General features: G+C 42.9%; 1 protein-coding gene across 1 annotated transcript in view; it reads right to left on the bottom strand.

Moving 5' to 3' along the window:
- Window positions 1–11,604, bottom strand: part of PAWR (pro-apoptotic WT1 regulator) — a 73,725-nt gene extending 62,121 nt beyond the window's left edge. The window contains exons 1-2 of the mRNA XM_071766326.1: window positions 11,509–11,604; window positions 10,465–11,104 (exon numbers count right to left, since the gene is read on the bottom strand). Coding sequence (XP_071622427.1) covers window positions 10,465–10,944 — 480 coding nt within the window. The 5' untranslated portion in view covers window positions 10,945–11,104; window positions 11,509–11,604. The remainder of the gene's footprint in view (window positions 1–10,464; window positions 11,105–11,508) is intronic.
- Between the last annotated feature and the right edge of the window lie 11,725 nt (window positions 11,605–23,329).

Raw genomic sequence — 23,329 nt, 5'->3', positions numbered from 1 at the left:
CAGAGAATTCAGGCTTCAGATCTCAGTCTCCAGTCTCTCCAAGTCAGCTAGCAGTACGTGTTGAAAGCTTTAGAACATAAAAATATATTAACAACCTCCAAATATTTCTAAATAAATAGAACACAGACACACACACAAAATTACAAAGAATCAAAAAGGAAAGCTGAATGGTAGCTATGAGTATTTCACACGTGCGTAAATACATTAATATCCCCATTTCTAATTTCTTGGTTTGGTTCTCATTCTTGAATCTTAAGAAAATGTAGCATGCAATGAGAAGTGGTTTCCAGTGTTGAGCTGCTTAGCAACACCTGCATTCAAATAGCCTCCAAGTAAGTTTGACAAAAACTGATCTGACATCTGATGAGCCCAATTTTTTTAACTGAAAGGAAGACGCAAATCCAGAAAATGGGATTGTATCAAAGCGCCCACTTATGTTTTAGTCTAAAAAAGACTGTCAGTTAATGGGATGCTCCTCAGTTTCTGCCTCAGGCTAAAAATTTCTTCCATTTTGCTACAAAGGTCAACTGCCTGAGGTGTCTTTATTTCATGCAAGATAATTATGATGCACATCATCTTCAACAGGATAGAAGACAACTTTGAGCACTCACTGTACAAGGTTACTTAATTTTCAGTTTGTTTTACTTTTCACAAAGGGTTACCTTTAGGGTTTCTATGTCTTTCTCGCCATAGGAATCCATTAAGAAGAATTAAGTTCTTTCACAAATCAAGAGTAGAGAAATAGGCTGAACACGAAATTCTTTCACAGATACATTAGGATCAACCAAACTAGCTATGCCATTATTCAGAAGTGTCTAAATGCAAGCCCCTAAATATCTGGTTGTCAAGTGCAAGTCCCCAGTTTATTTGTTAAGTATGCTCAAAATAGCCAATATTTGTCACTGGAACACTTCATTGGAGTACTCAGCATGCCAAATATATGCTACTTACTTAAATATTCAGCAGCAGATTTCAAAATCTGAAAAAACTGTCACATTTCTGAGTTTATTACAGTATTTAATAACTTTGTGAAAGAAATATAATTTATTCCACAAATCAGTGTTTTCATTAATGTAGTAAGCTTATAGTCAGATTTCCAGCAACACTTTGCTATTGCTCACTGCAGAACAAACTTCCCAATACTCAGTTCTGTAATATCCTTCAGAATACAACTGCGTGCTGTTCCTGTCTCATTTCTTCTTCCCCAAAGAAGAAACCTATACTTTGGGATATTTAAACATCATGAATAAAAATAACAAATTGTAAACTAAAACTACAATCCTCAAACATATCCCTTAATCTTTTCTCAGCATAACACAACTGATATTAATATAATTTATTTTTAAATAAAAAGTTTGTCATCAAATACTTACACGGAACACCTCAATTAAAGGACAAGCCCAAAAGACTCCTCTGCAGAATTTCTCTGTACATTCAGTTTTTACATCACCACGCATGTCTCAGCATTCTATAGATTCTTGGAACTTCTGTCTAATTCAAATGAAAATGCTATACAACAATATTTTGAAGCACAGTATTATACAAGAAAATGCATCTTTCATCTTGGAGCTAGTACACAAATTTAGAAAGCACTTTTTCACATAAAGATCTGAGAGCTCTTAGAGAAAGGAAAAAAAATGATAATGGTAAACATGGCAGTTGAAAAGAGAAGTTGAGCAACACATTTAGTACAGGTCTAGAACAGAATCTGCCAAAGTACCAAGCACTTCCAAGTTCCACTCCACCTCCAACATTCCAAAATACTCAGATCTTCACTCAGACATCACAGTAAACTTCCAATATAACTACATAAGAAGTTACATGACTATTTACATAAAAGCCTGTAACAGTCCTGGGGAACTCCTCTCTTGACAAAGCATTGCTGAATTGATCAATAATAATTAATAATTCCTAGTATAACTTGTGAAGACCAGAAAGTGATTTTACAGAAGAAATTAAGATACTTCACACCATTGATTAGTCTGTTCATCGTACCTTGGAAGAATTATTTAGATTCAATTAGTTCTAAGAACTCTAATAGCAGACTAATAGTTGTTAGAGCTCTTTCTAAATGGCTAGTCACAGTGCATTACTTTTTAAGAGTTCTTCTGAAGTTTGTAAAAAGGTCATCTTTCATAAACTCAAATATCTTGAATAATATATTAAAGACTCAGGAAAAAACATATCAAGTTCCTGGAGAGAAAAACAAATGTTCTAAAAAGAAAGAAAACAAACAAAAAAACCAACCTGTAAATTACTGATTTCTCATTTCTGTTTCTGTGATTTGCTATAATTTAATTTAGCATTCAGTATTAAAAATGTCTCTGTCCTCTATCCATAGAAAAATATGTAGGCCAGCTTAACTTCCTTTAGTACTGCTTATTTTGTCACCACTTCAGTCATTAGGAGCTGGCTTCTTATGTAGCCTTTATCTAAATACAATTTGTAAAAATGAGAACCTCAGTCTCTACACTTAACAATTTTTACATAGAAGCAAAAAAATTTAAATAGTGGGCAGCAAGGCTCAAGGATTTTTTGCCTTTCTCTACCGAGAATAAAATACAGAAATGAAAAGATAAAAAAAGTACCAGAAAAACAAATGTCAACATTTTTAAGCTCAAGCCAACTGTTTATCTGGTAGGGCCTGGATACATCTAGACATTAGAGCACACAGGTTTCTTATCTGAATTGCTAAACAAGAAAGACTGGCTTTTGGCAAGTAAAGAGGACATTACAGAAGAACAGATTTTATAAAATAACTTGTTTTGTACTGAACAACCACATGTGGTTAGTTCAGACAATGTTTTCACTCAAAGGTTTTTAATATGATATTTATTTCAAAAGTCCATTCTTAATGCAAATGTTGTTAAACCAAAAGGAGCTGGTTGGTGAGGTCACTTGAATTGGCTGCTCAAGAACTCATATGATGAGGATTCAAAACTTCTAAGTGGTACAACTGTCAAAGCCTGCAACTTAAAATGGCAGAGCATACAAAAAACTTCTAAACCTATCTGGATGAAAAACCTACTTCCAAAAGTCTTCAAGGGAACATGTTGTGGATGTGAATGAACCAACAGAAAAACCCTGTTGATGCATGGCTCCACAGTAGCTTAAGCCAAGATCTACAATAAATGAACCACAAAAATCTGACAAGTGCTTGCTCAGAGTAAGGAAAAGCATTGCAGGCCTCCCCCAGTAAAAAAAAGTATAATTAGTAAATAAATTAGTCCTGAGGGACAGCCACAGATTGATGGCTCTAAGTAAAAGACTTGCCAAACAAGGGCAAGACAACAGACCAGAGACCCCAGCAAATGAAACAAAATTAAATTACAAAATGCCTCTAAAAACATTATGATAGACTTCCTCTAGAGTAACCAGTGAACAGGATCGTGACGTGAGGCTAACACACACATTGGGGTCTTTGGGGGGAAAGAGGAGGAAATGACCATTAAAAAGTTGATCATTATATTGAAGGGTTCTTCAAAATGTGGACTTTGCTGCCCAATGATTTTTGTATGATAATAATTTAAACAAAACGAAATTTAATGAGTGCTTGGTAGATAAATTAATTTTAATTTCTACTTATTTAGCAACTGTCATCTGATGCTGCAGGTCTTCAAGATTAACACTGCCAAGAGGCTAGAAAACTAATTCACAAAATACCTGATAAGATCTGAACATTCTTTTTTCCTTACTATGAGTCTGTTTATGGCCACTGTAGGAGCAGGACATCAAAATAGGTGGCTCCTTAGTGAAGCTCATTATAATAAATCTTATTTTCCTACAGTGTTCTGAGAGGAAATACTAAGCTAGAGCTTTTACAAAGCAATTAAATGCATCATATGTGCATATGGTGGGAAGAGATTGGTCCACAGGTTTTAGTTGAAATCCTATGTTCCTACAAACACTAAACTGGAAAATAATTCATCAAATATGCACCAGCAACCACAGCAGACAAGTAGGACATGCACAGGTTCCTATGACTCATGAAAAGAATTAGCAATGTCACGAAGTGCTGGAAGAAGGAACAGTGAAAGAAGGGAAATCCCAGTTGCTGCCTGCTTAGCTTCTGCCTACCACTCTGTTTTCTGGTCAGTGGTGTATTTGGCTTAGATACCATATATAGAGAAATGAAAAGCTGTTTTTCCACAACACTTTTTTCATATCTGAGTGATGTATGCATTATGCCCAGTTATCCTGCCACTCTGCCTCAAATGTCATTGTAGCACCTCTTATTTCTGTTGAGTAAAGCAGACATAGGCTGCTGTTCTGAAAAAAAAAACAAAACCCCAAAAGTAACTTTTTTCCAGTTTCGGAGTTGACACAGGGTTATTTTGTTTCTCTGAGGGGTTTTTGTTTGCTTGGTATGTTTTGGTTTGTTTTTTAAAGCTTATGTTCATCTAGTATTGTATTTTCAGATTAGGCACCAAACCTGGCTACATCAAAGATGATGTGATCATTAGGTGCTAAGACTACATGGTAGAGTCAAACATGACATTTGCAAGCCTGGAGTAAAAGACCTAAATGCTCTATCCAGTCCTTCCTAGCAACAGGCAAGCAAATGAAATACAGTTAAATCCTGAAATAAACCATCATGATTTGATGTTAATTTCCTGTGATTTGGGGAATCACGGGAAATAGTCATCCACATACGGTCTTCCAGTGGAAGTCTTGAAACACGTAAGTTTGAACAGGTATTGCCCAGAGCCTCAGTCAAAACTAGAATTGACAAAAGCATCAACAGCAAAACAGATTGGATGCAAACAATCTCAATACAATCCTTTTATCAGAATCCAAAAATGCTTGTGTTGCTTCTTTCATCTTGCCACATCTGATGGAACTATAAATAGAACCGTAACAACATCACAGAATCACAGAATGGGACACTGCCTACTAGACCAGGTTGCTCAAAGACCCATCCAACCTGGCCTTGAACACTTCCAGGGACAGGACAGGCATCTTCCTGGGCAACCTGTTGCCCACCACCCTTAAAATGGAGAATTTCTTCCAAGTATGTAATCTAAATCTGCTGTCTTTCAATTTACTGAAAGGGCACTATAAGATCATTTCACAGCCTTCTCTTCTCCTGGCTGAAAAACCCAAACTCTCTCAGCCTGTCTTCATAGGAGATGTGCTCCAGCCCTCTGATCACCTTCATGGCCCACCCCTGGACTTGAACCAAACATTATGTCCATGTCCTTCTTCTCTTGGGGGCTCTAAAACTGGACACAGTGCTGCAGGTAAGGTCTCACGAGAGCAAAGGAGGAGAACCACCTCCCTCAACCTACTGGCCTCCCTTCTTTTGATGCAGCCCAGGATACAGTTGGCTTTCTGAGTTGCAAATGCACTTTGCTGATCTTTCCATCAACTAGATTAATGTGCTCACTAGAAAAGACAAGCATGAGAACAGTCTAATATATAACAAAAGGTCATCTATCTCAAATAAACATCTTTCAGACTTCCGTAAGATTGGTACCTCTGCATGGATGGCCAGGGTATCAGTGATCAGAAATCAGTGGTTTTTCCCAGTACTTTGAACAAACACTTAGTGAGGCTTTCCCCCTCCAAAGAAATTATGCAAAAAAGAAGCAAGTTGTTTTACAAGAAAATGTACAGAGATGTTACTATAATGCAAAGACACTATCACATTAATAGGCTAGAACTGCTCTTTCATTAAACTCAATAGTTACATAGTGAATCATTAACAAAGATAGTGCTGAAGGCAAACTTCTGATCAAAACAGTTCATCCACTAACACAGGATTCCACTCCTCTCTAGTTTCCAGACATTCAGAGATGGATTTCAATTCCTTTACAAATATGCCCAGTAATTGCTATGCTTGACACATTTGGCATTTAAATTTTCCACAATTTTTTCCACACAAACACAGCAACTTTCCAGTTGCTGGAACACAGCAACCTTCTGTCAATCTACACAACTTAGGACAACCAACGAGTCAAGTAGCAGGAACTCTATTTCCCCACAGAAAGAGCTCACTGCTCTCCACTTCCTTACAACACTGCTACTTGGTATGACTGCTTGTGCCTTGTGAAAAGGCAGGCAGACTCTCAGCAGCATGCCAATAGTATGGTTTTAAGATACCACATCCTAGTAGCTGCTAAGAAGACAGAAGATAAACACAGGCTGGCTGAACATCCCATGCAGATTCCACATTTGAGTCACTTACACCTTTTGCTTTACATCTTACACAAATGGGTCAGGAGACTGTCATGCCTCGAATCTGGCAGCTTCATGTATAAAATACACAGATCCGAGTTCTCTACACCTTTTAAAATAATTTATCACCCTGTTATTAACAGAAGAGCGGTTCTGAATTTAGATTACTTCCATCTGGTTAGGTGAAAATGTAAACTTCGTCTATAAGGACATTAAATAACACCCAGCTATTTAACCGTCCTTCCTAGATAGACTATAATTTTTATCATATATACAGATCTTCTAAAAAGGTAACCACAAAAATAGTTGTTATTTTCCTGATAGGGGTTCAGAGAAAGAACTTACCCACACAGCTATGGCAGAACCCTCCAGGGTAAACAGTTACAAAAGTTAAGCTGCACTTTCACCAGTATAGCTTGTTTTGCTTGGAGCAGGACAGAAGAATTACAATAACAATACAACACATCGTTCTCATCCTATATGTGTGCCCCCATAAAGTAAGGGGATAATGTAGCATAATGGGAACTCCATGTTTTTCTTGGATAGATACCAGGACAACTGCGAATGACAAAAAGCTTACAAGAAAACAGCTATATCAAGTGAATACCTACAAACTGAGAAACACTTCCTAATGTAGCTATAAATGGTTAAAAATCTTAATATTTTAAAAAGGGAACTTAGTAATGATAATTCCATACAATTTAGTTACCATTCAAAACAAGGCAACAAAATCCAAATCCCATTGAAATAATTCAACAAGCTATCAAGAAATTACTTTTCAACCACTGAAAATGAAAAAAGCTACAAGTATTTCAAAAGCCATTTTCAAAAGCCACCACTACATAGATAAGCATCATTGCTGAAAAGATAAAAAACAGCCTTTAATTCTATCACAATGGCCCCTAAATACAAAGCATCACCATCCGTTTTCAAAACTTTCCCTATGGTTTTGAGTCCTCTACTGACTTCAGCACAAAATACATTTAAGACCTACTGCCTTCCTCTTGAACAGAAATTAATCATTAATTAATAACAATGTGCTAATATTTTTAATGCCTATTTCAAGATAACGGAGACAACACAAGCTTTTATTTCCCTTATTCTACCACCTTTTATATTGTTAAATTCTTCAGGTGCATTGCAACTGAAATTGGATCCTATTTCTATGAGATAAAAAAATGGTCTTGTATTCTGTTTGGGGCACAGAAACTTCTAGGCAATATACATCTCCTGTGAGGGCACTGTGTCAACAGTTACCCATTTTAATTTCAGAACACAAGAATTTCCTGTTGTCATTGTTCACCACGGTGGCATGCTGATCATAAAAAGAAGATACATACCATAAAATGGCAACTCTATTCTAAAGAAAGACTATTTTCTTAAAAAATAAGACAATGAAACACTTGATAAAGCTCTAAAAGAACATCTCCCAAAAAATAATTTCAGAATGTACACCATGCAGAGTACATTCTGAGTGCTAAGTAGTTAAATTCAGCGGTAACACTCCCACAACCCAATGTATAGCGTGGTAAAGTTACACCTAGCATCTATTGGGAAAGACAGCTAGAAACTTTTCCAGTTCTGGGCCCCTCAGTTCAGGAAGGAGATTGAGGTGCTGGAGCAGGTCCAGAGCAGAGCAAGGAGGCTGTGAAGGGATCCAACACAAGTCCTGTGAGGAAGGGCTGAGGGAGCTGGGGGTGTTCAGCCTGGAGAAGAGGAGGCTCAGGGGAGACCTCATCACTCTCTACAACTCCCTGAAAGGAGGGGGTAGCCAGGGGAGGGTTGGTCTCTTCTCCCAGGCAGCTCCCAGTAAGACAAGAGGGCATGGACTTAAGCTCTGCCAGGGGAGGGTTAGGTTGGATATGAGGAAGAAATTCTTTACAGAGAGGGTGATCAGGTATTGGAATGGGCTGCCCAGGGAGGTGGTGGATTCTCCATCCCTGGAGGTTTTTAAGAAGAGACTGATGTGGCACTCAGTGCCATGGTCTGGGAACCACAGTGATAGTGGATCAAGGGCTGGACTTGATGACCTCAGAGGTCCTTTCCTACCTGAATGATTCTGAGTCTATGATTCCATGAAACGGCAATGTTGTAGATTTTGAACTTCATTTCTCCACCAACTCATCATCTACATTGCAGCCTTCTTTTGTCTGAGAACTCCAAATGAATATATGCAATCAGTGCTTTAACACATCTTATGAATAAATAGATATATGAAACACAAATGCAAGCAAATACCCTGCAAAACACTGGTAAATAGATTACTTAATTTACTCAGATTTGATGCTGGACAGTTTCTGAAGCTGTCCACCATCAAGAATGCTCTAGTGTTCCCTATATAAAGAATTCTTAGGAATGCATGAGGTAATGATTAAAGACATTTAGGAAACATGAAATAATGAAAAGAGATAGATTTGATTAAGTGTATGCCAGGCAGAAATTCAACACTTAGTACTCGCAACTTTCCCCAATAATACCTTCTACAACATTTATTAAAATTTGCCTTCAATAATATGATGGAATGTTTAATTGCTTGCTGAAGGAGTAATTAATACAAAGATACAAGAAGCTTCCAAGAAGTGCCAAAACGCAGTGACAGGAAACGAAGTTACCAGGTTCTCAAAAATACCAGAACAGGCAAGAAATTGCTTCTCAGTGCCTAAACACGTTAAACTTCATTAAAAAATTGCCCTTAACAATGCAGTAGCAAACTCATAAATAGGACTGGCTGCTAAGCAAGCAATGTGTATTCCTGGAAAGCAAAGCATATTCTGAGCCGTACTTAAACAAAACAAACAAACAAAACCCACAACCACCACCAATCCCAGAAGACTTCCAAATCACACCCAAAACACCACCACAGAAACACCAGTTCAAAGAACTAGGACACCAGTCTCAAAGAGCTAAAAGAAACCCACTTCCCAAAACCAACTATACAAAAAAGGGCAATGACTGGGTGTGGGGTAACACAGCAGAGGCCCCTAAAACATGGTGCAGTACAATGCTTCCTGCAACATGTAAAACTATTATTAACTGGTCCAGGACTAGTTTACTTAGGGAGATAAAGGTACAGCATTTTACAAGTTCGTATAGAAGCAGACAGGTATTTAGGGGGCTTTATATAAAACCAACAAATCAGCCTAGGAAGCTTGCAGGCTCTGAAACCAGACAATTAAAGATCTCGCTTGTATTCTCACTTTCCAAAGTAGGAATATTGAAGACTTGTGCCAAAACACTTCCTCTCAAACTAAAGACTATGCAAATAATTAGTCTCAAAAAGAAAATATAAAGAATTCTACTGTTCCTAAAACTCATTCCCCACCTTCTTGTACCTTCTGGGATGGAAGCATCTGCTGTGAAAGTGCCACAAAAAAAAAAAGCATGTCACAAAAAAATAGATTAGTGGATTTAGGCAAGGAAGACATGATTTCATCTTTTCTTGCTGTTTAAGAAACAAAGATCCTACTTTCTAGAGTCCTTTTAATACTCATATGATGTTAACCAAAAAAATTACTAGAAGTTTTTTCTACAGGAATGGTGGTCATCGTTATTAGTGCAAAATTCTAGACTAAAATCCATTTTTGTGCTAAGTTTCCTGTGGTCTTTCTTATTAACTGCAAAAAAGCTAAAAAACTAGTTATTATTCTTCTGAATTCCACTAGGAGCATTACAAATCAATGCCAGACTTTTATACTAGTAGCAAACCACACAGGACAGTGGTGTTGGCTGATAAAAATATCTGCCTTCAAAAAAATGCTCTTTAAACCACTACATTTTTTCCAGTAAAAGAAATTCTTTTGGGTTCCAAACTGAATAATATTTACACCTGAACATCTCTTCAGAAGTGATAAATCAGTTTTCTTTCGTTACAATTGTTTTTGACCATATTTTAACAGGCATGTGCATCGGTGGGATCTTCCAAAAGCCCAAGAATTTAACCTCTGCCTGCAAGAAGACATAAAAAAACAGTCACAGGTCGTGACATGCCTGATTTATTTAGAATAATCGGCACGCCGCCTGTTCGGATGCCGCACTGCAAAGACCGCAGCACACCTTACCGACCGCGGCCAGGGCCTCATCCTTTTCCATGCGGTGCTGGGAATAAAGCTTCACCGCCACAGCCAGCCCACGCGGGAACTCGGGGCAGGGAGGCGTGGGGCTCCGCGGGGAGCAGCACCGGGACGCAAAGCCGCCCCTCCCACCCACACCGGGCGCTCCACCGCCCCCTCCCCGCTCCCGAGGCTCAGGTGCGGCGGCGGCCGCCCCCCCGCCCCGCAGGCTCCTCACCTCGGCGGCCGGGATGTTCACCACACCTGTCGACCTCCTTTTCTCCCTCAGTTTCCTCTTCTCGATCTGCCCCTTCCCCTTCCTGGCGCTGGGGCCGGAGCTCTTTCCCTTGGCGGTCAGCTTCTCCTCGCCCTCGGGGGAGCCCGGAGGGGGCTTGGCGGCAGGCTCTGACCCCCGGCCCCCGGAGAGGACCGGCGGCGTCTCCTTGGCGGGAGCGGCCCGGCCCACGGCCGCGCTGTGGACGGCCCCGCCGGCTGGGGGAGCCGCTCGGTCGGAGGGGGCGGCCGGGCCCCCCGGGGTCAGGTTGTTGTTGTTCAGCTCGGCGGAGGAGGCACCCCCTGCCGGCCTGGCCTCCACCCCGGCGGTCGTCCCCAGGGTCGGCGGCGCCTGCTTCGCCCTCATCTTCTCCCGCTTGGCTTTCCACTCCTCCAAAAAGTCCGTAGTGCTGCCCCCGGCGCTGCGGTAGCCGCCGGTCGCCATGTTCCCGGCGGGCTGGACAGCGAGAGCGCAACTCAGCCACCAGGACCTCTGCCGCCGCTCGCCCTGAGGCGGCTCTGCTGCCGCCCGGAGAGGAGAGGTCCCGGCGGGGCGGGCGGGAGAGACGGGGGCGGGGAGACAGATTCGGAGAAGCACAAAAACCCTGGAGAGAAACAAAAGGGGAGACGTGAAGTGTCCCGCGGTGCTGTCTGTCCTTGTCCCACCACCCCGTTAAGTCCCCAGGAAGCCCCCTGGACTCCTGGGACGAGTCTTCCATCACCGCCGTCCTTACACGCCGGGCTCCCGCGGCTCAGACCGCGCAGTCCGGTCCCGGCGCAGGACTCGCCGGGGCTCCCCTCACCCCTCGGCGCGGGGCCACCCGGAGGTGCCGCTTCCCCTCCTCGCCGCAGCCCCCTACACCCTTCACCCCGACGCGGCGGCCACCGCGGCCGCGCAGCGCCGTCCCTTGCCCCCGAGGCCGGAGCGTCAGCCATCCCCCCGACGCCCGCTTGCCTGCCGAAGGACCGTGTTCCCGCGCAGGGCGGGGCGGAGGCGGCCGCCGCTTACCTCCCGCCGGCGGGTCCGCGGCTGAGGCTCTCCCCAGCGCCGGCGGCACCAGGTGAGCGGTACCGCCTCCCGCCGTCCCGGAAGAAGCGGCACGGCCCCGAGGCTTCCCGAGTTCCCCTCCACTCCCTCCCCTTTCCCCATCGCGGCGCGAACAGAGCCGAAGCCAGGGCGGAGACTGCCGAGATGGACTCAACAATGGGGTGAGGGCGGAGAGGCCCCGCCCGGGCCGGTGCGCTGCGACCTGACCGCGGCGGGTCCGAGGCCGCCGAGCGGTCCTGCCGCTCCTCCACCTGCCCCGGGCAGCGCCGGCGCTGCAGGGGACGCGGCCCCCGGTGCTCTCGACGAGGGGGAGGGAGCGTAAGGAGCGGAGCGGGTCGAGTCGGGGCCAAACACCGCCCGCCCGCCCGCCTCATGAGGGCCCCGCTTCACCGTCAGACTTACCGGGCGGCGGGCGGGGGCTGCCAGAGCCCAGCCACGAGGGGCCGGAGGAGACGGTCCGGTGTCACCCCCCGGCCCCACCACGGCCCGCGGGGAGCTCAGCCGAGCCTGCCCCGCACCTGCCTGGGTACCGTACCGTACCGCGGCCGAGGGGCAGGTGCCAGGGGTCGGCCTTGGGGCGGTGCGGTTCCCCGGCACCTGTCAGCGGCGGCAAGGCGGGAAGCGGTGAGGAGAGCCCGGACTGGTCAGCCCTGGGCTTGCGGCTGTCGCTAGGGATCCCCAGCGGATCAAAGGCTGAACAAAAAGTTGACTTGTTAACAAAAGCTTTTACGAAGTGCTCTCCTGAAAAAAACCCAACAAAACTTTCTTACCTGCACTCTTACCCATATGGTTTTTAAGTTAAAAGCTGAGTTTACTGTATTTTTAGGAAGCACAATTTAGAAGAAGGATCTTTCACGTGAATTCTTGTGTTTCTCATTCTGTCATTTTTTCCCCTTTTACACTCCTTTTCTTAAGAGAATCAACTGACGTAACAGCACTTCGCCCCTCACTATTACACTCCGTGAGCAGCACGGCTGGCCAAAAATGAGTAAAAAGAATCAGGTTGGAAAATTGTTACTTACAGTATGTTGTGTATATGGAGAAATAAACCTCCGTTTTTTAGTTCTTAAGATACCCTCAGTTCTCTGCTACCCCGGATCTCCCCAGCTGCTGCCTGAGCCCCTCTCTCTGTGGGAGACCTGAGCTGCGAGCAAGGCTTAAATGTGCTCACCCCACGGAGCATCTTATCTGCCCACTTTCTGTATGTGTTCTGTTGCCAGGTTTCAGCTGCATCTACCAGTGCTGATGGGTTTGTTGTTTTGGTTTTGTTTTCCTTAATCTTTTATTAAAAAAAAAAAACAAAAAAAACCAACAAAAAACACAAAAACACAAAAAAACATCGTGGGTTTTTATTAGTGCCAAAAAGGCTTTGTGTCCTTATGGTCTGTTATACATTAACAGAAGTTATGTTGTGGTGAGTGAGGTTGGGTTTAAGTGCCCAATACAAAAATGCTGACTGTCAGATGTTTGCATGTCAATAAGGTCTGTGCTGGAGAACTTTCAGGGATAAAGTCCCAAATATTTTAAGTATCACACTGCGTGTTTTCTCTGCCACAACAGAGATAATAGCTTGAAAACATTTTAAGAACAGGCCTTTTCTCTTTTCTTACTAAAAGAAATCTTCAGGATATTCTTAAGACTTAGAAACACAATTCATTTTATTAGCTATGTTTTAAGCTGGCATAACGACAAGGGTCCTTAAGCCTTAAGATATTATTTTTTATATATTCATTATTATGGAATGAGACTCTCCCCTAGAGGTAAAATTACCACCAGCATTGGGCAGAATGATCTTTATCTCCTTTGCCAGGCAAAACCCAAGCATCTAATTTTTCAGTTTAGAATAAAACCTGTCATTTACTCTTAAAATCTTGAGGAAATGAAGTGCCTTTTGGGGACGGGCACTTTAAAGCTGGCTTTTTTGTAAATGCCTGCAAGCTGTTTAAGATTTTTGTAATTACTTCTTGAGATTCAACAAAACTACCCAACTTTATTAAGGTTCTGTGTACAAGTTTATCCAAGCCATAACCTTCTCTGAAGTGGCAGTTTCTAAGGGCTGGAAAATAGTGAACATAATAACATATTGGCTGAGGAAATTCAGGACAACATCCAAATTCCTGCCTGATGTCTGTTTGCTCGTTACCATTAGGCTCCAAGCTTAGCAAACATTTGTTGGACCCACTGGTGCTGATGTTCTCCCACTAGAAACATTCCCTCTCCCTCACACTCTTCAGCATCTCTGGAAGCTCTCCCCAAAAATCTCTATTTGCCTGCCTATCTTCTCCAACATGCACACTGTTCCTTCTGCTCCACACTTCACTTTACCTCTGTCTGTCTTTTCCAAACACAAACTTTTTAAGCCACATACTTGTTCTACCTGCTTTAGCACTCTTGCTTTATAAAACTCGATTTATTCAGCTCGTTTTGGTGCTGTCCCATTAAATCTCTCCTCTCTGCTGCTTTAAATTTTGCCTGCTGGATAATCCTGAGACCCATCACTGTATCCTAACTTACCTACCTCCTAATTTTTGCACTATCCTTCCATAAATGCTGTTGCTTAAAATTACTATGATTCTGTGAAATCTTACTGCCATCTTTTTGTAGAAATACCTGTTTCTGGTTTTATCCATCAGATTTCAAAAACCTCTCTTTAAACCTTTCACATTAAATCTCTCATGGTAACATCCCTCTAAACTTCCTGTATAACTCCCACCTATGTTCTACGCAACACTTTGATTGTCAAATCTCCCTCTAAAAATAAAATAATCCTCAAACATAGCTCTATTGTTCCTTTTGATTCTTCCTTCCAAGCCAATACTGTGCTGTCCTATACTTGCTCTTCTCTCTTCAGTCACTCAGGCTGCCTTAGACCACATACCTGGGATTAGACACAACAAAACAGAAGATGTAGTATCTGTCAGAAACAACTAAAAAAAAAAGTAACAACTTGGGTGGTACTCCATAGTCTTAGAACAGAATAATTTAATTAATTCCTAGAAGAAAAGGAAATAAAAATCCATTATGATAGACTAAGCCTCTCAGATTTAGACAGGATGCACAGGTCAGCAGTAGCAGAAAGTGATATTAAACTAAATGCAGCTAAACTACTCTCACTTGCAATTTAATATTAATTAAATTCTTCTCTTTTTTTCCCTGTCACTGGAGCTTAGCATGACAATGATGACCTTATGGCAAGGTTTTCTTCTGTAAGATCTTAACAATTAATTAAGTTGTAGTCACTGTCGTCAGTGCTTTAACTAGATTGCTTTGTTATTACTTGTGCCTGGAAACTCCCACAAATCTGGCAGTCCCATTTTTACTGAAAGATCGGTTTTATCCTATTTGCTGTGCTACTAAATTGGATACTTAAAACTTCTTTTCAAGTCCTGTGGCCTAGTTTGAAATCTTGCATATCAATACAGCAGATCTTTGCAAAATATCTGGATTTATCAAGAAGTATTAGCGTTCAATTCAAGAGTCTGTCTTCTGGATGTGTTCTACCATTCTTGACCTCTGCTATCATTTGACCAAAAATAACTTGTAGTTTCTTTGAACTAATTTGGTTTGGCAGACAAACTAATATTTTTTCTTGCAGGAAAGTTAATTCATGTAGCTGGTGGAGGAGTGCAGTGTGAAAAGAAAAAATAACAAACAGAAAGGAGTTTGCTTGTTTTGAAGTATTTAATCTTACAGTATGAGAAATTGGTGTGGAGATCGTCCTCTGTCTCCAGCTGGCAGTTGTTGGGTAAGAATGGCAGTGGGGGTAGGAATGGATTCAGTGTCTGTGCAGATGACTTCTAAGGCATGATGAGAATGTTTTCTGCCACAATTCACAATCTCACTCTGTAAGGTGATCTGTGGCTGCTTCTCATGTTCTGCACCAAGCAGGTATTCTCTAGGGCCAGAGCAGTGAAGCGGGTGAGTACACCCCAGAGCAACCTGTTGAGGAGCAGGGATGAAAAACAGACATGGAGTTGACATTTTACACAGTGAGGTGGAAGGAGGTAGAGAAAAAAACAGTGCTGACAAGCCTCAGAGTGCTTGGGAGAGAAGGGTAGAAAGGGTGGATGCTTTAAGGCAGGCTATAAATAACCTTAAGGACCAGTTTTCATTGAAGCAAATCCCCTGATGGCAAATAAGTAGGGCCAGGATATGATCAGCACACAAAAGAAGCACTTGGAGGGAACAGTTTTTCCAATATGGCCCTTGTTTTTGTGTTCACTGTGAAAGAACCAAGGGAGCATCTCACAGCAGAGCTCTTCAATATGGAGGGTCCATTAAAATCAAAGAATTGGAAAAAACAGAACAAATGGAGAAAATAAAAAATAACCAACTGCCAAACTGAGTGGCTGTGGTAAAGTAGCAAATGGAATTGAGTATAGATAAAAGTAAAGTGACTTATGTTGAGGAAAATTTTCTAAGGAACCTAAAAATAGTTCAGCAGTGCTGAGTCAGTCTAAATGCTAACAATGCTCCTGCAGGGTGTTCTTGCTGCCTCTCAGTAAGGATCCCAGGGAGTGTAATGCAGAGAATTGGATTTGTTCTTATGCTAGCTCATCATTCCAGCCTCCACGTTTTGGGAACAAACTGCTTTCATTCAGAAGTGCCTCTGGTACCTTTGTGTTCCTCCTCAAGAGAGAGAGAGAGACACTCATGGAGTGTCCCAGGCATAAACTAGCCTTGGGTGGTTTCGGTGGCATCTCTTTGTGCCACATTCTTCTCCACTTCTGATTTTCAGGGGTGCCCTCCATGGGCAGCTGGGCTGCCACCATCTTAATGAGGGGGGAGCCACCAGGTTATCAAGCTATTGTGCCCTCCAAGATAGTTTCTATCACCTTGGTAATGAAGAGCTGACTGGACCTACCCGTAAAAGAAATAATATCATAGCTTTAAGTTACCCTGAAGATACCCTGGAGTTATGTGAATAGCACTATCTTTGTTATTTTTTCATATTTATGACATGTTTTCAGCATCTACAAAGCCTATTCTTTCTTAAAGAGGGCATACTGGCCATACCTCTGTACAGGTAACTGACATTACAGGTTAAAACACTGTGAGACACATTTCAGTCCACACCAAAAACGATTTGATTCCTGTCTTTCTGTATCTCTAAACTTATGTAAACATGCAAATGAATAATTAGAAGCCAAAAACAGTGGTTACTGGCTCACTGTCAGTCCATTTCTTGTTGGTACTGGTTCCAATTCATAACCCTTGAGGGCTTCATTTTTGTTTTTCTATTTTTAAAAAATTAACAGCCCTCTAGTCCTTTAGAATTAATTTGATTTTTTTAAAGACCAATGTGAAGTCAGTCAAAATCAATTAGACCTCTTGATTCTTACTGTGTACTTCCTCATTAAACTATTGTAACTCTATCCTTCTGATCTAACCTCTTGCAGGTGATGAGCTGCGTGCAGTAGAAAAGTGCAGTGGACACAAAACTATGTCCCAAAAGACTCATAGTAAGGGCTGATGAATCTCCTCAGAGAGCTGACTAAGAAACTTGGCCTTCACTGAAATGCAGTAGGTGATGCATGCAGAATTTAATGTGATGGCTTTTTACAATGCTTTGTTTGAGCTATTCATTCATTTGGCTATTATTTTTCTCCAGCACCACAGTATTTCTAGGGCCTATAGTGTTTCATATGATGGACCATAGTGAAGTTGCCTTGTAAAAGGAATCAGGCAGATATTTCAAGAATTTTGTACTAGTTATGAGTAGCAATCATCTGGAAGTGTCCAAAACAAACACAAACAGCAATCAATCAATGGCACTGACGTTATCAGTTGAGTGTAAACAGAGGAGGGGGAAGCACTTGAAAGAGTTCAGAGTCAATGTGTCTGAAACCCAACAGAATACAAAGGGAGAAGAGTAGCTTAAAGAGCATACAAAATAAAATATTCATCCTACTGTTAAATTTGTGTTGATATAAAATATCATGAAACTTATTTCAATCATACATAGCTGTGCTGTAAGCATCTAGGATGAAAGCTTAGGACTGAATTTTTGTGTGAACTGGAAGAAAATCTATGTGCCTATGTTGTAGTAACGTTATATAAGCAAATATGGACAATGCTTTAAAACTAATTTTGTGTTTGGCTTATAATATACATTATCTGCTGTTTCAAGATGAAAACTCCCAAGGTATGTAAGAGAACAAGCTTTAAATACATATTAAAGAGATGTTCTAAGTTAAAAAGTTCCTTGAAAGTGGACAAACTGTATGCTTTGTCTTTTACATACAAGCAAATCCACAACCAGTACTCAGTTTACACTATTTATTCCCAAAATCAGCATTAGGACCCAACAGGCCTTGCCTTCTGTATTTGCTTTATTGCTGGACACTCAAAAAGGGATATAAGGGGACTAATTAAGAAATAGTAAATGGCTGTTTGCCTGAAAACACCTTGATGGGTTGAAAACAAGTGTAAGACCTTTCACTGCTTTCACTTTGAAACTGTTCAGGGAGAAGGAGAAAAAAACAGAAAAGAGACCTAATGAAAACAGTGCTGATTCCTGATAGGGGGAATAACTGGATTAAGTGGGAATAGGTGATTTGCAGAGTTGTGTTAGGTTGTGGCAAACCCATCCCCTTGGATCAGTGAGAAGCAAGAGCTGGTGGGAACCAAATGGCTAAGCAGAGATATTCCTACTGAGTAAAGATTAGATTATCAGAGAAAAAAAATATTAAAATCAGGGGGTCAGAAAGAGATCAGTGGGGTCTTTGAAACCATTAGGGGTGTGTGCTGAGGAGCTCGGGGAGGGGCAGTGTGAGGAAAAGGGGAGCAAGGAGGTAAGAGGTGGGGGAAGAGCATGCGGAGTGTTGGGGATGCTGGAGAGAGGAGTTGTGGATGGTAGAGAAGTCAATGGAAGATCAAACTGTGGAGCAATTAACTTGGGAAGAAATGAGGAGTGACTAGGCCAGAAGGGGAAGTGAAACAGGACAGAGAAGCAGAAAATGGCTAGAAAATGGAAGAAATAGGCAGCAGGATGGGAGGTGGTGTAAGGGGGCAGAAGTAGGCAGCAAGCACCGGGACTGCTCAAGCAGTGCTGGGAACTGAATGTCCAAGGAGGGTCTTGGTGACCTGGCTGGCACACAGGAGTGAGGGAGAGGAGTGAGATGAGCAGAAGACAGAAGAGAGCCTGTTCTCTCCAGCAGCTGTGGCATGTCAGTAAGCTTGTAGTGACTTGTTAGGAAAATATGAAGGGAGTTCTTACACTCAAGTGTCTGCATGTAGCAATTCTGAGTGCCACTCCCCAGGTACAGGGAAGTTCAGAAAGTGCTTAAGATCCCAAGGGAAGTGGCTTCTGGGATCTTTTGTTCATTGTGGCTGTCATCCCAGACTGGGCCTCAAAGCCCTCACTTGCACAGCAAGTCATAATGGATGGCAGACTGGAAACAAGGGCAGAACCCTATCTATGCAGAACTCAGGAGAAAAGATTGAGGAGACTGGAGGAGGACAGGAGTGCCCATGGTGTGCTGCACATGCTTGCAGCACAATGAACAGGGAAGAGAGATGGAAGTGGGCAGAGGGAGGACTGCAAGAACCTCAGGGTGTGAGGAGTGCTCTGGCTGCAGAGTGGAACAACACACTGAGAGGTGATCATACCAAAAGGGGTGTGAGCAAGAAGGAGTTAACTAATGTTGTGGCTTTTCAGCCGAGGTCAGTGCTGCTATGAACTGCTGGTGTGACAACCTCTGATATGGAGGGTTATTATTTTTTTTTTTTTTGCTTTTCCTCTCTCGTCTGTAGCAGGGCTGTCCTGGGTGAGCAGCTACTGTGCTGTGAGCCTCTCCTGACTGCAGGGCAGTGCTCACTGTGCAGCAGGTTCCTGTCAGCACTCACCGGTGGATTCCTTCCTCCTCCAGACCCACTGGCCAGCCCTCCTCGGGTTACACTTTCTGGCTCCCAAAGGGATGGATTTCAGCTCACCAGCCGAGAGCTTTACTCTGCCGTTCTCGGCATGTTAAATGGTGCAGCTCCTTTCTCAGGCTTTCAGTGTAACATATTTAAGGGAAGCCCTTGCCGTGTTCAGTCCAAGGCAGCACATCCCTTGTGTCTGAACCAATTCGTGCTTCTTGTTCTCTGCCACGCTTCATCTGTTGGACTAGAACCGGCTCAATTTACAGCAGAGGCAGAATTTCTGGCAGTCACTGTCGTTTCTGGCATTCCTACGTACTGTTGGGAAAAGGAAAAAGGAAAAAGCCCTAGAAACTGTGCTGCCCTCCTAGAAAACGCTGAGCGGGTCTCGGACGCCGTACCGGGCTGCCCAGGTCAGAACCGCCTGGGACATGGGCTGCTCGCCCCCCGGAGGAGCCCGGAGAAACCCGGAGGAACCGGAGGAGCCCGGGGTAGCGAAGCCGTCTGGTGCCACCTCCCGGCCCAGCCGCCCGCCAAGGGCCCTGCCCCGGGCCCGGCTCCTCCGCGGGCTGAAAGCTGATGTCGGTGCCATTGCTTCCAGGCAGAAACTGGTAAAGTACTTGTGTCACTTAGCATTACTTCCCCCACTTCCCTCTTCACTTGAAATCGAATTGCTCCTTTGCCAGACACGGGACTTAAGCCGAATTGAAGCCCCCGGCGAGAGCTCTCCCCTTCCCACAGAGCTCCGGCATTTTGTACAGGGGGAGCTGGCGATGAGTTACCAGGCAATTAACCCAACACAGCATCTATAGCCGGGGATTAAGTGGGAGGAAAGAACTCGGTGTAATTTGCTGCTTCTCATGCGGCTAAAAATAGAGGTGAGCTGATAACAGTTGGAGAGTCACGCTCAGGGCATCAGCAGTTGATTTTAAAGTTGATTTTAACAATCCACATTAAAAATGTCGATTTTTGAACAAACTTTTTCATTGAATCTTCTTTCTGGACATATATATATATTATATATATATAAACTGTGTATATATATGTGTGTGTGTGTATTTTGTACCACCTGATGTAATGAAGCTACCCTCTATTCTTTGTAAGACTTGGGAGTACAGATCTGCCCATGAAGAGCAGCCGCTTGATTTTAGCTGTCATGCAGCAGCTCTCTCAAACCAGGCTTGTCCTTTTTTGAAGTAGAGACATATAATTAAAGTGGGTATAAAATGTAGACCCAAATGAGGGCAAGAGGGCTATTTGCTGTTTTCTTTTGGTGAGAGGCCAGCCATGCCAGGGATCTCACTGGAGGCAGCGTGGGCAGAGGGGATGCACGGGACAGCGAGATCTGCAGCAGCTTCTCCCTGCACTGGTTTGCTAAAAGAGGACTTCAGCTCAACAAGTCTCTGGGGAAAGGACTCTGTAGTGGAACAGGTGGAGTTCAGAAGGAAATAAACGGGTTCTTCTTGCCCACTGCCCACCATGTATGGTTTCCTCAGCAAATTAAAGACCACACGTGAAAATGAATTGTGCTGTCTTGGCTAACTACATCTGCTAAGCTTTAATGGGTTTGTGAAACAGACGTGTAGAATGTAAGTAAGAAGGGTGAAATAATTAAGAGTTGGAATGTGAGGCTTTTGTCCCTGCTGTAATTACCCCTGGGCCAGATCAGAAACATTAGACATGCAACAGGTGATGTTTTCAGAGGAAAAAAATGAACAGTTCCTCCTTTCTCTAAAGGCTACATACTTTCCCTATCTAATCAGTAATACAAAATAGGGAGGTGCTGACACAAGCAAGAGTAGCTGATGACTTCATCAGTGTGGCAGCAGCTCTCCCTTTAGAGCGTGAGCAATTCATTGTGGGTTTGGGAAGTTTTGCATTTTGGTTGTTTTTTTGGGTTTTGTTGGGGTTTTTTTTTTTGTTTGTTTGTTTGTTTTGTTTAATTCTGGCCAGGACTGTTGTATTCTTACTTCATCTCTGCTGAGGCAGAGTGCAGTAATACCTGCTATTTCTCTCTTAACAAACTCCAGCTGCTGCTTTTGCAATCAAAGCAAATGGAAAGCAAGTAACTCCAGCCATCAGCATTTCTTACCCTTGTTATTAGTGGCTTTCACCTAGGAACTCAAAGAAGCTGTATCACCATAGCTAAATGTGAACACTGTGTACATAACCATGAATGGTGAGAACTTCTTCAGAAAAACTTAAGCAAATAATATATTTTCTCACAACAGACAGGCTGGTTATTCCTACATGGGGGAAAACAGCTGTGATTTCAAAGGTGAGCAGCACAGCTGCAACAAAACTATTTTAAGATTTAAAGCAGGTGGGAAAGCAACCCTCTACAATGCAGTCACAATTGTTTCTGCACCCTCTTTAAAAATAGACTTCACCAAAAAAAAATTTGTAATGGTTGTATGGCTGTGGAGTTTCCCTTTTTGAACAGTACATTATGAAGTGAATTTGTGCTGAGTTTTGCTGTGACAGTCCAGAGCGTAGCTGGATATTAAAATTCATCTGTGAAAATTAACCTCTCAGTTGCACAAATAGAATGTCAAAGTTATCTACTGCTCACACTGCTTCGTGTCAAGTTAGAGATGCTGAAGCTACTTACCACTAAAAGGGGAAAAATGATTTTCAGCTTAGCTAAAAATGGGGCTGCCCAACCCTTCCCTACTGACAGGCTTGAGGCCACAGCTGCCAAGAGCCCTTAGCACCCTGGGGAGGCCACAGAGCTGCACTGCATTCGGCCACCTCTGCTTAAGCTTGTGCCACAGGACCATAAGCAACCTATCAGATAAAAAGGGTGTGTGTTCCTTTCCAGAGGAGCTGGTATGTTACAGAGACCTCAAGATGCCCATAAAGGAACTATAAAGTGCCATCTGGGGAAAGCTAAGCTATTTCCAGGACCATCCAGATCAAGTAAGAGTCAGTATACATCATTATTTCCATCATCATAACTTCAGTTATCAAGAAATTAATACCTTCTCTGAGCAGTGGTACAAGCCAGCATCAAGGAACAATTCATACTACGGATAACTTCTGACAGTTTTTCTCTGTTCAGGAGTTTGGATGTGATGGAGACCTGAACTCTGACTTCTGATGTGTCCCCTACCTTGCCCCATGTGCACTGTTCATTTTTTGGCACGGTGTTGCCTTCCCATGTCTGACATCATGCCATACTTCCTTTGTGCCACCTGCTTTTCTTTGTGTAGATTTCCTGTCTACCACCATAGGGATGTTTCTGGCATTATGCTGTGACCTCCCCTTTGACTATAAACTACGTGGTTAAGCCAGCCAGCAGGGGAAGGAGCCATCTCATGTAAAGCCCATTTCTGTATCACATAGTCTAATAATTAAAATTTCTCCCTGATGCACATCTCCTAAATCAGGTATCTTGCCCAAAAGCATGCTTTTTTTCCCCTCTTCTATATCACGTGTAGTTACTCTTCCTAAAAAAGAAATGATAGAACACAATATATGACAACACACTTGCTCCTAAAAAACCACTAAACAGACAGTGGCTGGAAGTACCTAACAGGTAAGATTCACACCCACATCTGAGCACAGGCTGTAATATTGGCATGGGAGAAATTTCTGAAGGAGAGAAACACCAAGGCTCACATTTTGCACTTGCTGCTGAGCAACCACACGTGCCAACCTAGAGCGTATGAATTATAACTGTTCTTTTGGGAATCTGGCAAGGAAATAGCAAAGACTAAAATCATTACATACAGTAGGAACTGGGGAGTTTCCGAGGGAATTGATTATGATAAGGGAGATGAGGTGGGCAAAAAATGAAGTTCCAGCTCTGACAGCATTTGGAGGCATCAAGTCAGGCACTCCTTCCACAGCCATGCTGCCCCCTGCAAGCTGCTTCCTTCCCCAGCTGCAGGTGGGGACCCGTGCTCCCTCCTGCTTG

This window comes from Heliangelus exortis, chromosome 1, assembly GCF_036169615.1.
Source record: "Heliangelus exortis chromosome 1, bHelExo1.hap1, whole genome shotgun sequence".
In the NCBI taxonomy this organism is placed as follows: Eukaryota; Metazoa; Chordata; class Aves; order Apodiformes; family Trochilidae; genus Heliangelus; species Heliangelus exortis.
Note: the sequence above shows the minus strand (reverse complement) of the source record. Positions and strands in the feature narration are given on the sequence as shown.